The sequence below is a fragment of the Pristis pectinata genome, chromosome 23 (assembly GCF_009764475.1).
Source record: "Pristis pectinata isolate sPriPec2 chromosome 23, sPriPec2.1.pri, whole genome shotgun sequence".
Classification (NCBI taxonomy): Eukaryota; Metazoa; Chordata; class Chondrichthyes; order Rhinopristiformes; family Pristidae; genus Pristis; species Pristis pectinata.
The window spans coordinates 11,206,091-11,222,525 of record NC_067427.1 but is presented as its reverse complement, the minus strand read 5'-3'; the positions used below and the strand labels follow the sequence as shown (position 1 = coordinate 11,222,525).

The 16,435-nt window shown below is 38.2% G+C and overlaps 1 protein-coding gene across 1 annotated transcript in view; it reads right to left on the bottom strand.

The window, feature by feature from the left end:
• Window positions 1-400: 400 nt before the first annotated feature.
• Window positions 401-16,435, bottom strand: part of med27 (mediator complex subunit 27) — a 226,707-nt gene continuing 210,672 nt past the window's right edge. Inside the window, exons 6-8 of the mRNA XM_052037116.1 lie at window positions 10,747-10,788; window positions 5,291-5,368; window positions 401-863 (exon numbers count right to left, since the gene is read on the bottom strand). Of these exons, the coding sequence (XP_051893076.1) occupies window positions 729-863; window positions 5,291-5,368; window positions 10,747-10,788 (255 nt within the window). The 3' untranslated portion in view covers window positions 401-728. The remainder of the gene's footprint in view (window positions 864-5,290; window positions 5,369-10,746; window positions 10,789-16,435) is intronic.

The window sequence follows — 16,435 nt, the reverse complement described above, 5'->3', positions numbered from 1 at the left end:
AGATATCTTGGGTAGGATGGTGCTGAAGCTGAAGTTAAGGATGAGATGTTAACTTGAGTTTTATATTTGGCAATGTGGCAGTTTCCAGAACCACATTTTTAAAATAATTAATTTAGTCAATGAAATGAAAAAAACAATAGAGAAGTGAAATAAGTTTCAGAGTTTCATGGTGAGAAGTGAGAACAAGAAATGATCCAAATATTTGTGACACACAGCAAAGGAAAAAAGAATAAGAGGATATAACCTTAAGCAATATAACTACTATAAACATTAATGACTCGGCACTTAAATGGGAGAGCCTTATGAATTTCTGATTTGATTAGTGCTTACACTGAGACAGCCAAGAATACTGGTAAGATGACTTGACGCTTCTCTCAAATAAAGGAGCATGATGCGAATACAGAAATAAAAAGGAAATGTATTATTTAAAAAAGTCCTAATGTACACATGTAAACCATGATTTAAAACTTTTAATTTACCCTTAAAAATGTTAAATCTAATGATTTACATACCCTATCTGTATGTAGTACCATTCGTACCACTTTGAGGTCTTTTATAATAAAATAAATTTGCCTGAATACAAAGGTGTTGGAAGAATCATTCTATTCTGCAGAAGATAGTTTAAAATCCTTAAACCAGGCATGTCAAATCAATGTCTTCAAATCCTGTGATGTACACATCACTGTTTCCTGATGTGATCCTTAACAACTAGAACCAGGAGCCAAACGTTACTGCCTGCAAGTATCATGAAAGGCCTCAAGCGTGCGGAAGTCCCTCCACGTGGGAGGCAGTCCATCCTGAAGAAATTTTCCACACCGCTGACACGTAGCCTGGAATAACTTAATGTAACTTCGCAACCAAGTCTGGAAAAAAAAATCAGAGAAACAAAAGATTAGCATTTTTTAAAAAATAATTGCATTTTAATTTTCCAATTGTAACCTGGACTTCAAGTTTTATTTTAAAAAACCCCTCCACTTATCAACAATTTTAAAACAAGAATAACAGTTTGTGCACCATTATGTCCCACTCAAGCTCTTTTACATATCTCCACCTTTGAACTATCACAGATTAAAATACAGCAGTCAGACAGGTTCCAGGATTGACCAGAAGATGCCATTTGGAACACCTGTCTTTTACATCTGCCTAGCTCACATCCTTCACAATGAGTTCTGCATTACCAACATAAAAGGTCAGAGGAAGGACTTATCCTGTGCTACAGTAATTCCGTGAACACAACTAAAACACTGTGTTCTTCAAGGAGCTACTTTACTCTGATTCTACACAAAAGTAGTGGGGATTGATATGTACTCAAAGAGGTGATTACCAAAAATGCCGATTTTTATTTTGCTCAAGTCTGATGGAACATACAGGATCCATTAATCATCTTGCTCATTATATAATGTTTAATCAACTCCACAGGAAATCCACTTAATCAAAATGCTAAAATGAATAGCTTTCCCCAGTTAAATAAAAAAAAAGGAAACCTAGTTCCAAAAGGGTTTGTGACCACAATATGAAGTTTTGTGACTCGGCACTTAAATGGGAGAGACTGCAGTTGTTGGAATCTGGAACAAAAAACAGAATGCTGAAGAACTCAGCAGGTCGAGCAGCATCTATGGAGGCAAAATGTGTATGTCAATGTTTTGGGCTGAGACTGTGCATCAGTAGGAAGTGGGAAAAGAAAGCAGTACGGGGGACAGAGGCTGGTAGGTGATTGCTGGAACCGGATGGGGAGGGGATAATGGGCAGATGGAACCAGGTGGTGGTGGAGGAAAGGGGAAGGGATGGGAAAGGTGAACAAAGGGAGAAGAAAACTAGGTGGATGGGTGCAAAGAACACCAAGAGTTGAGGGTTACCTGAAACTGGAAAATTTAATATTCATACCGTTGGGTTGTAAGCAAAATGAGATGCTATTCTTCCAGTTTGCACTTGGCCTCTTCATAGCAATGGAGAAGGCAGAGGACAGATAGGTTGTTGTGGGAGTGGGAAGAAGAGTTAAAATGACATGCAACCAGATGCTCGAAATGGCAGTTGCGGACAGAGCACAGACAGTCCATGTTTGGTTTCTCCCATATCGAGGAGGACACATCATGAGCACTGAATGCAGTACACCAGTTTGGAAGAGGTGCAGGGACAGATGTTACACCTCTTACTGTAGCAGGGAGAAAGTGCCAGGGGATGGGGAGGGATTGTTGGGAAGGGATGAGCGGACCAGAGAGTCATAGAGAGTGTGGTCCCTGCGGAAAGCAGGAAGGGGGAGAAAGGGAAAGATGTGACTGATGGTGGGACATGTTGGAGCTGGCTGAAATGGGGAAGTGATATGATGGACGTGGAGGCTGGTGGGTGAAAGGTGAGGACAAGGGAACTTTATTGCTGTTCTGATTGAGGAGAGGGGGCTGAGAACAGACATGCGGGAAATGGAGGATATTCGTGCGAAGGTTTCATCAACTGCAGCAGAGGGGAATCCACACTTCGAGGAGGAGGAGGAGGACATTTCAGATGTCCTAGAGCAGAAGACCTCATCTTGAGATCATATGCAGCAGAGGTGGAGAAACTGAGAAAAAGGGTTGGCATCCTTACAGGAGGCAGAGTGGGAGGAAGTATAGTCGAGGTAGTGGAAGTTGGTGGAAGGTAATGAAATTGATGAGTTTCGCATGAGAGCAGGAATCAGTACCAATGCAGTTGTCAATGTATCAGAGAAAGAGCTAGGGTGGGGGTGGGGGGGGTGGGTATTGCCAGAATAGTTTTGGAACAAAATCTGTTCCAAGTAGCTAACAAAAAGACAGGTCTAGCTAGGACCCAAGCGAATTCCCATGGCTACCCCTTTGATCTGCAGGAAGTGGGTGGAATCAAAAGAGAAGTTGTTGAGGGCGAGGACAAGTTCTGCCAACCGGATGAGAGTGTTAGTGGAGGAGAACTGGTTGGGTCTTTGTTCAAGAAAGAAATGGAGAACCCTAAGACCTTCCTGATAGGGGAATGGAGGTGTATAGAGATTGGACATCCATGGTATAAATGAGATAGTAGGGATTAGGGAAGTGGAAGCTATCGAAAGGGTGGAGGGTATGAGGAGTATCCTGGATGCAAGTGGAAGGAGACAAGGGGACACAGGATGTCCAGGTATGAAGAAATGAGTTCAGTGGCGCAAGAGCTGGGAAGCCTTTTAGGGCAGTCCTGTTCATGGATCTTAGGTAAGAGACAGAAGTGGACAGTGCGAGGAGGGGCATAGGTTGGAGGCTGTGGAGGGGACATCTCCTGATGTGATGAGATGAGATCTGCAATGATCCTGGAGACAGTGGCTTGGTGTTCACTTAGTGGGACCGTGGTCCACGGTGAAACTTAGTACTTCCCAAACTGTGTCAAACACAGTACTACATTTATCCAAATAGGGTTTGGTCTTAACGATTTCAAACACATTACTCAGGCACTGATGTACAAAATCTGAGTACTGTGTTGTGTTGATATTGATGAAAAGTGGAAAAATATGATATCATTTCCACAAGGACCCAATATAACAGAGCCAGCACAGCTGAAAAATGCAAATCCTATTCAGGTTCAAATTTCGGGGCTGTTTATTACTTACAAAGCTATCTTTAATTAATTGTTTTATCTCTGGGACTTAGCTGAAAAACTCATTAATAACTTATATATCCCTGTGAACCAAGATGCTAGTGAAAAGGTAAGTTTCACTAAAGCCCTTAAGGGCCCTATTGGTAAAAGAGAGACTTTTCCGAAGATCTGAAACTACGATGTTTTAATCTTGCAGATGAGATTGTTATTAAATGTGGAGCCAATGAAATGAAAAACAGCATGAAGTAAATTGCATTTTCTTTTAAAATAACTCAAATTTAATGCCAACATTAACCCTGTCACTGGTACTGTAACACAGTACCAACAAATTAGAGAACAGGAATATATTTTGTCTGTCGATTTAGTACCATCACCCACCATCTCTCACCAGACTCAGATGGACATACACATCTTATATCTTTTTAAAGCTCACCACTAAATTAGCTGGGGAAGGTTTTAGCTTTGATATATCAGGAATGATATTTTAATATTGCTTCATCCCATCCCCAAATTAAAATCACTTTTTTGAGGCTGCATTCATCCACCATGTTCCAAGCAGAATAGCACAAAAATTATGCAGTGGAACAAAGAGAGGAATACATTTTAAAACTAGTTAGTCTCTATCCTTTTGGAATTTAGAAGATAACTATAGTTACAAAAGGAATATGCAGCCAGGTAGAGCAGGTTTATGCTTAGAATATAGCTCAGCAAGAGGATTTTGAGATGATTTGAGAGTTCTTTGTTAGCAGCTGCACTGCTCATTTGAATGCAAACAAGAAGTGACTACACTGGTGGAGGCTTCAAGTACACAAAACAGTCCAGCAGTTCTTTCATTTACTATGAGGTGATATCAATTTGACTCAAATAGAAAATGATTTTCTGATCAACTACATGCTTTATAAGTTCAGAAAGTGAAAAGGTCCTTGGTTAAAGCAGAAAACTTTTAGAACTTCCCAGTCTTGCGTAATTACTTTGCACTTTATTTCTCCAAGTTATTTTGATTATCTGCAACAAAGTCAGTTCTGTTTCTCTACCCAAACCATCCTCCAAAACACCGAATCAAATCATTATATATCAGTACCTCAGATAATCAAGAAAATATCAACAATTAGAAAAGCAAACTCAAAAATGCAGAACTAATGGCTGAGATCATATCTTAAGTTTTTTTTCCCAAGAACTACTCACTTGGATGTCAAACATCAAACAGTGGCTATGAAGATTAATGGATAGCATTTAAAGTGAGCTAGTTAAAAGTATGGCATTGGGTGTTAGGATATAAAAACATTAAGATTAATTAATATTTACAGCTTCCACAGAATGCTCTTACAATTAGTTTATTCATTTTTTTCTTGAGGTTATTCAGCACCATTCTTTCACTGGAAGGGCAATGGGATTATGACAGCAAATTATCTGTATACTTGTCAGAGCATTTTATGATTTGTCATTACTTTAAAGGGGAGGATTGGAGAGAGAAGGCTGATGGTATTCATCTCTCTTCAACTCCCATGGGACTCAGTGGGATTATCCAGCCACACAGAAAGAAGCTGATTTGAAACTCATTTGAGAACTCATTATCTGCCTGTTGGAGTTAAGTATTTAAATATGGGAAGTACTGAGCCCTACTTTAGGACCCATTAAATGCATGTCACATAGTCAGGGGACTGACTTGTGTATGTGGAGTGCTGGAGAAATCCAGCTGAATTTCTGATTATGCATCACTTACCATGAAAGACCTGACCACTACGTCTGGCATTTGAGGCAGCTGGTAATGCAGCAATGCTGTAGTGGCATGATCCGTCACCTGAGAGAGAAATGACAAGAAATTAAAGCTAGAAAACTTGGCCATTGAGAGAATCATCCACAATTTTCAACTGTTTCATTGATGAAATCAATCATTAGATTCTAAACATAAGTGTTTATAAGAGTATACAAGAATGACCTAGAAAGAATGACCATTTTGCCTTGTTGGTGGATTTCTGATTTTACTTCATTTTATAGATGCAATTACATTTCTAAAATTGCTTTCAAAAGGAAAATCTTTTCATATTTCTAAAAATTAACACTTCATTTATAAAAACAGACACCAAAAAATGTTATCGGCTTTTCTGACATCTGGTTTTCATCCAGGTTGTTTCATCAGTTCGTTGCTGTAATTTTCCAATCTCCTCCTTTCTATTTTTCTTCAGTCTTGAAAACAGTATTATCCTGGCTTTTGACTGCTCAGTGGAAGGAAATAAAGTAGGGAAGCACTTGAGCTCAATTGGACAGAACATCACTGATAGAATCCATTTCTGGATGTCTGCTGCACCTCAACTCAGTATGAGTGGAGAAGAGTGGGACTAGCTCTAGTTTGGTTTGTCAAAGAAGTGGTAAAGTTAGGGAAAGTCCCTCCTTCAGTCACATAATGGTGGCAAGGCCAAAATTCACTGCGTAGCTTCAAATTAATTTTATCTGCAGAATGGAATGAGAATTTTTAGAAAGAGATTTTGTATTCTTTTACATTGCTACTTCTTGGTAGCAAACACGTTACCAAATCAGTAAATGATTTTAAAGCTAGCTTTTTATTTAAAGGAAAATGAAGGAACAAATAGACAGATGAAGCATTGCTCAGTAATAGTTATTTCTATGTTAAGTAGTGAGATATGGGCATTAAACTGTGCACTTCATTCAACATTGTAAAATGCAAGTAAACAAAAGTCTATTTTATATAAAAACAGAAGGCTTCTAAACTACTCTGCAGCCTTTCACTGGAAGTTGTCTGGAAACCAAATGTAGTCAATTATGCTTTCCATCAAGAATGTGAATAACTGGTTCTTGGGCAATTCTCTGATCAGATCACTTTATAATTCATGAGAGTGGTGTGGATGAGAATAATGTGATTTGTGGCTTGGAAACAGCCTTCATGCAGCATTTCAAAAATATATACATGTTGCAGAATTAGTGGCAGAAATTATTTACTATTTTCTGAGTCCTTTATTGTAGGTACCAATGTGGAAGTTGGTGAAATAGTTTCCTGCAAATTATCACATTTTTATTTTACATGAACTATAATCAATATGAGTCATGTTACTCAAACATTGACTAACAGCATGTTTCCTTCCTCCACTCTATAACTGAGACATACTAACAGGACTAAATGTCACTAAACTTGCCCAAGTAATGAAGCCTGTGAAGAGTTCAAGCTATTAGTGCTCCAGCACCTCTTATCCTCTGGTCTTCACGTTATAGCAGGATTGAATTCAGTTTTGTGATTACCTCAGGATTGGTGTTTCTGAGGAATTTTGAGCACTTTGCATTTTCTTGCATTGAGTCTTTAGAATTTTGAATACCAGGATCAAGATCAAACAGATAGAAAAAATGGAATAAATGCTCAATGCATCTCAGTTCCAAACTTAGAAAAAACACCTCGGTCTGACTATCAGCACTTTCACTCTTACACCAGACATGGGCGCTGTCATTTCTTCAGTCTAAAATGGATTCTAAAACAAAAACAGAAATGCTGGAAGAACTCAGCCAGCCAAGCAGCATCTGTGGAAAGAGAAACCCGTCAACATTTTGGGTCAGGGATCCTTCCTCAGAACTGGGGGTAGAGTGGAGGAGTGTCAGTTTTGAAAGAAGAGCTGGGGGGAAGAATGAGGCACAAGACAAAAGACTGTATGAAGTTGGTTAAGACAGATTAGGAGCAGGAGTACTGACCGTTAGTTAGCAAGGCACTTTATAGCAACAGGATGAGAAAGAGACATATGCAAGATATGGGAAATTATGAGGGAGCAGTTTATCTGAAGTTAGAAAATTCAACATTCATTCCAGAAGGTTGCAAAATGCCTCGAAGGAAGATATTGTTCCCCTAGTTTATGTTAGGCCTCACTGTGGCAGTGGAGGAGGCCACAGACAGGCAGATTGGAATAAGAGTGGGACTGAGAATTAAAGTGGCATGCAACAAGAAGCTCAGGATCACCATGCAGACTGAGCATAGGTGTCCCATCAAGCGATCACCCAATCATAAGCTGGATTCTAACTCAGCTTCAAGAAAGAACCAAAACACAAAATGCTGGAAAAACTCAGCAAGTCAGGTAGAATCTACGGAGAGAGAAACAGAACTAAAGTCTCAGGTCTGACGAAAGGGCATGCACGTGAAACATTAACCCTCCACAGATACTAACTGAACTGCTGAGTATTTACAGCAGCTATGGTATTTTACTTACAGTTTCCAACACAATGGGGTCAAAATGTTGCTGAAATATTCTAAAATTTGCCCATTTTCTGTTAAACCCAATAGGGGTAGTTTGAAGTCAAGACCTCCCAGCTGGAAAAGTCAGAATTTAATCCCAGCATGGGTTTTGCTACAAAGAATATTTGATTTTTACTCTTTCAATTTTCACAAGTTCTTTCATTTTGGAAATTCTTTGCAAATACTTTACTGACCCTACCTTACAAACATGCCAAGCCTCATGAAAGGATATCTACCTGAAATGAGAAAACTGAATAGATTTGTGTGCATGTGTTGCCTGTCTGTAACTTGCAATTAATGAGACTCTGCACAAGAGATAAAAGCAATGCTAGAGTGAATGGACACTTAGGTGGGAACATATGACAAAGAGAGCTGCATATTCTTAAAATAGAACAAAGCTACTTCAGAAGGACCAAGAATGTTACTGAAATTTACAGGCTAAGAGTCATTTACATCAAGCATCAACTGCAGGAGCAAAATATGAAGCTTGGAGTCAGGCAGAGAGAAGAATTGTTTTGTAATGTGTAATTGTAATGCCTTTATCAAAAGCAATCTGCTCCCTGTTTGTGGTCTTGAAAGTTCAAGCTTACAGCCTTCATTACATGAAGAATTTAATGGATGATGTTCCTTTCTCTCCCACATACTTGTAACAACTTGTATTTGCAAGTTAGTACTTCCATTTGCCTAGAAGCTAGAATGCACCTTACTTTGGTAAATTAAAAGTCATTGTGTTTAGTGCTGCTGTCCAGCAACTTAAGTCATTGCTTGTCTTTAAGGGCTAATGCCTTTCTATGATTGCTGCAAGGTTGCAATGTTTTAACACTTCTTTCTGGGTGTAAAACACTCTTACTGCTGTTGCACGCTTGTTGTTGACTGATTCTGACCTATTGACCAATTTTAATCCTCCCAAAATTTGCAAGATTGCTCAAAAGCAAATGTACAACAGCATTACGTACAATAAGCAAGAATTCATCACCTTTAAACGTAAAGTGATAACTTTTTCTGGGCAACCACACATCAGACCTGCTAAAAATCAATCACCGATTTAGTGCCTTTGATATCTGGATTTTTTGTTACAGCAAAAACCTCATTTTTAACTGTCAGAGGTAAAGCAATGCCTCTTGCCTGACTTAACCTTTTGGAAATGTGCAAGTCTTAGAGAAGCTGCTAGGCAGACTTTGTTGCATTTCACAATGGTTGTTGAAGTTGCCACTTTTGAAACTGGAAGAAGGAAAAGTGATGAGACCTGATCCATCACAACAGTGAATCACTTAGTTGCCAGTGCTGAACTGAGCAGGGTTTATTATGATTTGGTACACTTTACAACAAGCACATTGTTGCTACATTGTTAAGCCTTGGTTACAGTTTGTTATTTACTTACTGGCAGAATGAGAAGTTTACCCAAAATGGCACAAAAACCTGTCAGTTCTGGTTCTCTGAAAGCTGCCCATTTGGTTCCATTCCCTTCTAAAAAAAATGTTAACAATGTATTCATTTTCTTAAAGGCCAATGTAGATTCTGCTTCCACCTTATTTCAGTCCAAATCCTAACATCCTTCAGCATTAAGAAGTCATAATTTTTTTCCCCTGCTCTTTTGACCAGCTTAAAATTAAACTCCCCAGTTACTAACTCATTGACCTGGGGAAGTAACAATTCCCAATACATTTTCTTAAAGTATACCTTTTAATAATATGTTTTTAATTACTTACAGCAATTATGATACTCTTTAAATACGTATGATGTGAATTATTACATATGTAAAATATGTGAATGTGATGCACACATTATGACAGGATGCAGAACTTCACCCCTAGCTTTGTAACCTTTCAAGGGTGTCAATATATTTTGGGGATGGGTAGAGGCAACAGGGCCTTAAAAATAGACCAGCTGAGCCCAACATGCTCCCAAGGACCCACTACAGCCTTTACTCAAATCAGTTCTCTTCAAGATAAGTTTGAACGGGCAAAGACTGCAGGTGGTGAGCCAGATCTAGTTTTCATTCCACTCAAGAAAATGAGGTACTTAACTTTTGCCCATAATTTTAATGATTAAGGTTTGTCCCTTTCAGTGCATCAGATTTTAATGGCATAATAATTACTGCTGAACAATCTGGCACTGAAATTTTGTGTTTTAATTTCAGAAGGTCATTATATGGTGATTAAGAACAGGAGCCTTAAGAAGACCATCTGAAGACCTCCCATTACTTTCCCAACTTATATAATTGCCTGTTGTGTTTACTTAGTATTGAGCCACAATTAAATGCATTTCTAACCACAACAACTGTGTCCAGTAGGTATTTGGTCAAGGGTAAGTATAATGAACAGTGAGTGACGTTCATTTAAGTTGACCACAAAATATTGGCTTGTGTATATCCTGGTTTGAAGGGCTTTGTAAAACTAAATCATTTCTCCTTTGTCATTTACGTGCCTCACTTCAGCAATGGATACATTTGTCTGTGCTTTTCTTGTGAAGGTAATGACTCAAAGCCAAGAACAAGCAGCATTCTACACACTGACTTGGAACATTAATAATCTCATGTAAACATCAGGCACCTTCACAATCATATTCTACAGTTATTCTTAACTAGCAACCATGATACAATAAATTAACTATTCAGCTACTTCGGTTTAGCAGACTTAAGTCATTTAACATGAAAGTACAATGGAAATTCAGTACCTATTGATAAACTGGGCTCAATGACAGTTGGTTGGAGGAATTTCAGTCTCTACTTCTTGGTGTCAATGATATTAAGCAGACGATTAAAATCTTTTTCCCTTTTTTTGATTGTATGATGAAAAAAATTACTTGAATTACACATCTTTGACTTCATCCCAGTGGAACAATTGGACATTTGCCTCATTGTAAAAGTCTGGTTGAAATTGGCATTCATATGAATGGGGGCAAAATCGATTTGCAAAATTTAAAGATAATAATAATAGGACACTCACCTTCTGAAAGACTTGGTAATTAGACTTGGACCAAATGTCCAGCTGTAAAATGAGACAATTAGATTTATAAAGACTGTGGATCATTAAACATAAACAAGATAACTTCTGAATTAAATTAGGAAATATTCCATTTGCTTGGAAGACCACTTTTGAAAAGAAAGTAGTAGTAAATCTGGAAACAATTGAACAATAAACATGCACGTCATGGCAGGTTTGATATCTACCAATTTGTCGCTGGGGACCATGGATTTCAATCCAACAAGATTACAGACGGAAGTTTGGACTAACAGCTGCCGAGTCTTGTTTGGAACTAGACCAGTCAAGTTCAATCCAATTCCCAACAGAATTCAGTATCACCTGCTTTCAAACAAAACTAGGACTTGTTCATTTCACTCGAGGAGCCTGATTAATTCACTTATGGAATAATGGTGAGATTGTGACTGCTCCTTGGAGATAAGAGCTGAAGAACATCACATGCCTTCATACTCATACATCAGTGCTGTATGTAAACTGGGAATCCTGTAGCTTGTTGATGTGCAAAGGTTATGAAAAAACATTCCTTTCTTAATTTTTTTTTCTTTGCTAGAAATAATACTGCAAAAATACTAAGTAAATATTCCCAATGTAATACTAATTAGTGACAAATTGTGGTTCTATGGGTTTTAGGATTATTTCTGTTGGGAATAGGATGGATAAATCCCATCCCATTTCACAAGGGGTACACCTACAGCCATACAATTCATCTTGGCTGATTTTGAATTGTGATCCACAGATGAAACCACCAGACTCTTACAGACCACACCATCTAGTCTCATTTATTTCATTTCAAGTAAACTAATAACCAGATTAGGGCATTATACATGTAACATCTAGGACAAAAGAACGTTGCTTGATTGGCGCCCTATATCCCATACGAAAGATTCCTCTTCCTCCACCACCAATGCATTGTGACTGCAGAACGTACCATTTACAAAATACATTTCCCACACGCTCTATCACCCAGATGGACCAGGGCAGCAAGCATGTGGAAAGCCACCAGCTGCATGTTCCCTCCACATTACATATGATACTAATTAGAAAAGGCATCATCCTTTCTTTGTTGTCACCAATCTGAATTGTGGAACTCTCAAATGAGCAACATGGTGGGAAGGTCTTCATTCTGATGACTGCATCAGTTCAAGGAAGTGGCTCACAGTCATCTTCTCAAAGGCAATTACAGATGGACAATAAATTCCAGCCAGCCAGTGATGTCCACATCCCACGAAGGAATGTAAAAATAGCTGGTGAAGAAACTAAATAAAAGAACCATCATACATGCCACACAGATAACATTAACACATTTGCAATGTACTCATTTTGGGAAAATGCTGACATGGTCCTCTAGTGGAGAGAAATTTGTTTTCCAATCATCTATGAGTAATCAAGTTCACTAAAGAAGTCTTGCATCGCAGTATGTCTACGGCATCATTGAAATATTTCTAACAGCAGTATAACTTGTTAAAGCAGCATTTCAAATGAACAGTTTACATACCCTGACAAATGCTAGCTAATGTGGGAAATATATTCGGTGAAAGCTGCTTATTCACTAGACATGTTGTTCAGTGCAACTGAATTTGTTCCAGAAAGACACTTTTTCAGGCCAATTGGCTTTAACAAATTTATCCTGGGTTTACATTCCACCCTGGGTACTACAATTAGCATTCTTCATATTAAGATTTTTAAATCATAGTTCTTATTCAAATGTGAGAATAAATCTTCCCTAGGGAAAGATCAGTTTTTTTTCTATCTAGAGTGTTGTATAAACATGTTAATTTCACCTATAATTATCTTTATGCAAACTAAGCTTTGTTTAAGTCATTTGAGTCGACTGAAGATGAATTGCTGTTCTTGGAATGGGGCAAATGGAAATTAAGGTGCAGTCTGTTGGACTCTGGCCCGTCACCCGGGCTGGGCTCAAAAATCAGACATGAAGAGTCTCTTGCAGGAATCTGCTGGAAAATGAGATTAGGTCACAGGCAAGCAAACATGATCAGGCAAAACTGAAAATAATTTACTACTGCTTCCATTTCCCTACACCATCCCAGTCCCAGCACCAAGTAATTCACACAAGTTCTAGTTGTGTGGGGAAAATTGCAACGCAAGAAGTGTTGATCACCTATAATTCCTACTCCTTGCTAAATGGATACTTTTCCAGCTCATCAGTACAAAAGTTAGATTGACCTATTATGAGATTCTGAACCCTCCTCTTCCACACAACTTAAATCCGAATTTGCACAAGGAAATTGTAACCAAACTGGAATTTTCTATGTGTAAATTTCATGAACATTTTTACTAAGTTCGTGCAGAGAATGATAAAGGTTCTTTGCATTGATTGAGGCCCACCAGACTCCGACACTTATGACTATGCAATGAAGATAGATGCTTAGCATCTCCAAATAAGATTGTTTCTATGTAACAGTTAAGTTAATGACCCTACATGCCAGAAGTTAGGTGCAAATGAAATTTAAGAATACAAAGTCTGGATGAGAACTGACATTCACACCATTAAAGATCACCTTCTTCAGCAATTTAACTTCGAAGTGCAACATCCAACCAAACATTGACTCTTTTCTTTGAACCAATGACTCTATCTGACAAATAATTTTAAACATTTACCAGTCTTTTACGAAAAAAAGATGTAAATTTACTTTTAAAAGTATACAAAAGGAATGCCTCATCTGCTATTCAATATTTTATACAAACTTGGTGGTTACCAAGTTTGTATAAAACTTCTCTCTTTTCAGGTCGTAAAGAACATACTTCTCTAACTTTTCTTCTTGCTTCATTTCCTTCACGATTGGATTTAGCCCTTTCACTCATACATACATTTAATCTTGCCTTCAACCAAAACTATACACACGTTTTCTACTGTGGTCTGACAGTGCAACACAGAACCCCAGTATAAGCCTGACACCTTGCGTTATGTCTAAAGATCTAGTAACATTATATTTTTTAAATTACCATTACAATATCTGAAGATTAAAAGTTAGAAAAGTTGGAACATCTGCCTGATTCACTTTTACTATTCTAAATGTTAAGAAGCCACACAATTCAACTCATGTGCAAGTACTTTCATAGTTGTCTCCTTACGGATTGACAGTCTAAATTCTTCAACCAATCTTTTGCTCTCCTTGATCACCACTGCTTCTCCTACTTCAGTGTATTCAACAAATTTAACTCATTTTGCCTGTGCTGCTTTGCCATGTGGAGCTGCCCACACGTCAATTTACCTGCTTCTTTCCCTGTGCTCTTTCATATCTTCCTTGCAATATTTACCCAATTCCTTTTTAAATGATCTCTTTGCCCCACTTCTAGTGAGGCATATTGAATTGCAATGCATAATCAGTGTTTGCAAGCATTTCTAATTTCCCCTTTCAGATGCAGAAATTGGAGAGCAACTGATAGTAGTAAACAAAACCTGTAATTTATCCCATTTTGATGGTTCTGGGAGCAAAAAAACATATAAAAGGTGGCAGACAGAGTCAGAATCAGAGCAGACAAGCAGGCCCTTTGGCCCACCGAACCATGCTGATGATCAACAACCCATCAGAAAATGGGAATAAAAATAGCAAGGAGTGAGTTAAAGATTAATAGGTATAGAAAAATTAGTGAATGAGACAAGCTAGCTAGAAATGTACAAGTAGACAGAAAGAGTTTCTGTAGTTACTTAAAAAGAGTTAAGAAAGTGAACAGGAGAAACAAAGGACTGCAGATGCTGGAATCTATGTAGATGAAAAACACCATAATGCTGGAGGAACTCAACAGACCAGGCAGCATCCGTGGAGAAAAGCAGGCAGTCAACGTTTCGGATCAGGACTTTCCTAAGAAAGTTTTAGTTTCCTAAAGAAAGTGAACATTTGTCCTATAGAAAGTGAAATGAGAATTGATAATAGAAAACGAATAGATGGCAGATGAATTAAATAGTATTTTGCATCAGTTTTCACTATAGCATATTTAAGCAACATCCTAGAAATAGCTGTTTAACAGGAACTGGAAGGAAGGGAGGAAAATTATAATCAATAGGAAATTGATACTGAGTAAATTGTTAGAGCTGTGGGCTGACAAGGGTCTTTAAAGAAGTGGATGGTGAAATAATAGCTGTGCTGTTTTAGTCTTCCAAAATTCCCTATATTTGGGGAAGGTTCCCTTTGACCGTAAAATAAAAAAAGGGAGGAAGAGAAAGCAGGAAACTACAAGCCTGTTAGCTTAATGACTGTTATGGGGAAAATGCAAGACATGTTATAGCTATAGCAAGGCACTTAGAAAAATTCAAGGTAATCAGGCAAAGTCAACATGGTATTGTGAAAAAGAAATAACCTTTGACCAATTTATTTGAGTTCTTTGAAGAAATATGTGCTGTAGATAAGGGGGAACTGATGGATGTATTATATTTAATTTCCAGAAGTCATTTGATAAGTTGCAGGAAATAAATGCTCACAGTGTAGGTGGTGACATATTGGCATAGATAGAAGACTGGTAGAAGACATACAGAGGTCTTTTTCTATTTGGGCAAGTATAATGGGTGACGTGTCCCAAGGATTGGTGATGAGGCGTCAACTTCATACTATTTATATAAATGACCTCGATAAAGACAACAAAAGTACAGTTCCAAATCTGCTGCTGTGTATATAAATTGTGAAGAGGCCATAAAGAGGCTACAATGGAATATAGGTAGGTCAAGTGATTAGACAAACAACTGGCAAATGGAATATAATGTTGGAAAATGTGCAAACATCTATTTTGACAAGAAAAATCATATCATTACATCCTCTCACTATTTAGATAATGCTCTGAAATACAGAAAGATCTGTGTATCCCATTGCACAATTTGCAAAAGTTTATTTAGCATACAGGTAGAGAGAGCAATTAAAATGTTGTTGTTTATTGCTGTGGGAATGGAATGCAAAATTAGGGAAGTTATGTAAGCATTGGTGAGACCACACCTAGGGTACTGAATATAGTATTGGTTTCCTTATTTAAGAAAAGATGTTATTGTGCTGGAAGTAGTTCAGATGGGTTTTCTTTTGAGAAAAGATCTGAGTTTAAAAGAGTGAGAGGTGACTTGATTGAAATATACAAGATCCAGAGGGGGCATGACAGGGTCAATGTGGAGAGGATGTTTCCTCTTGTGGAGGTCACCCACTTAAAACAGAGATGAGGGAAAAAATAGACTGCAGATGCTGGAATCTGGAATAAAAGACAGAATGCTGGAAGAACTCAGCGGGTCAAGCAGCATCTGTGGAGGCAGATGGTGCAAGTCAACATTCTGGGTGGAGTTGAAACATCTACTTGCACTTTTTTGATTGTAGTTTCCTTGATGTTCCCCCAATGATACTTGCACTACTTGACCAGAGTACAAATGGACATAATAGGGACAGGAGTAGGCCATGTGGCCCTTCAAACCTGCCACACCATTTAAAATCATGGCTGATTTGACTGTAACCTCAGTTCCACATCCTTGTCTACCAGTGGTAACCTTTCACCCACTTGATATCTATAATCTACCTACTTCTGCCTTAAAATATTCAAAGACTCTGTTTCCACCACCCTTTGAGGAAAGGCAGCATGGTAGCACAGCTAGCAGAGCCACTGCCTCACAGTGCCAGAGATCTGGGTTCAATCCTGACCTCAGGTGCTGTCTGTGTTTGCA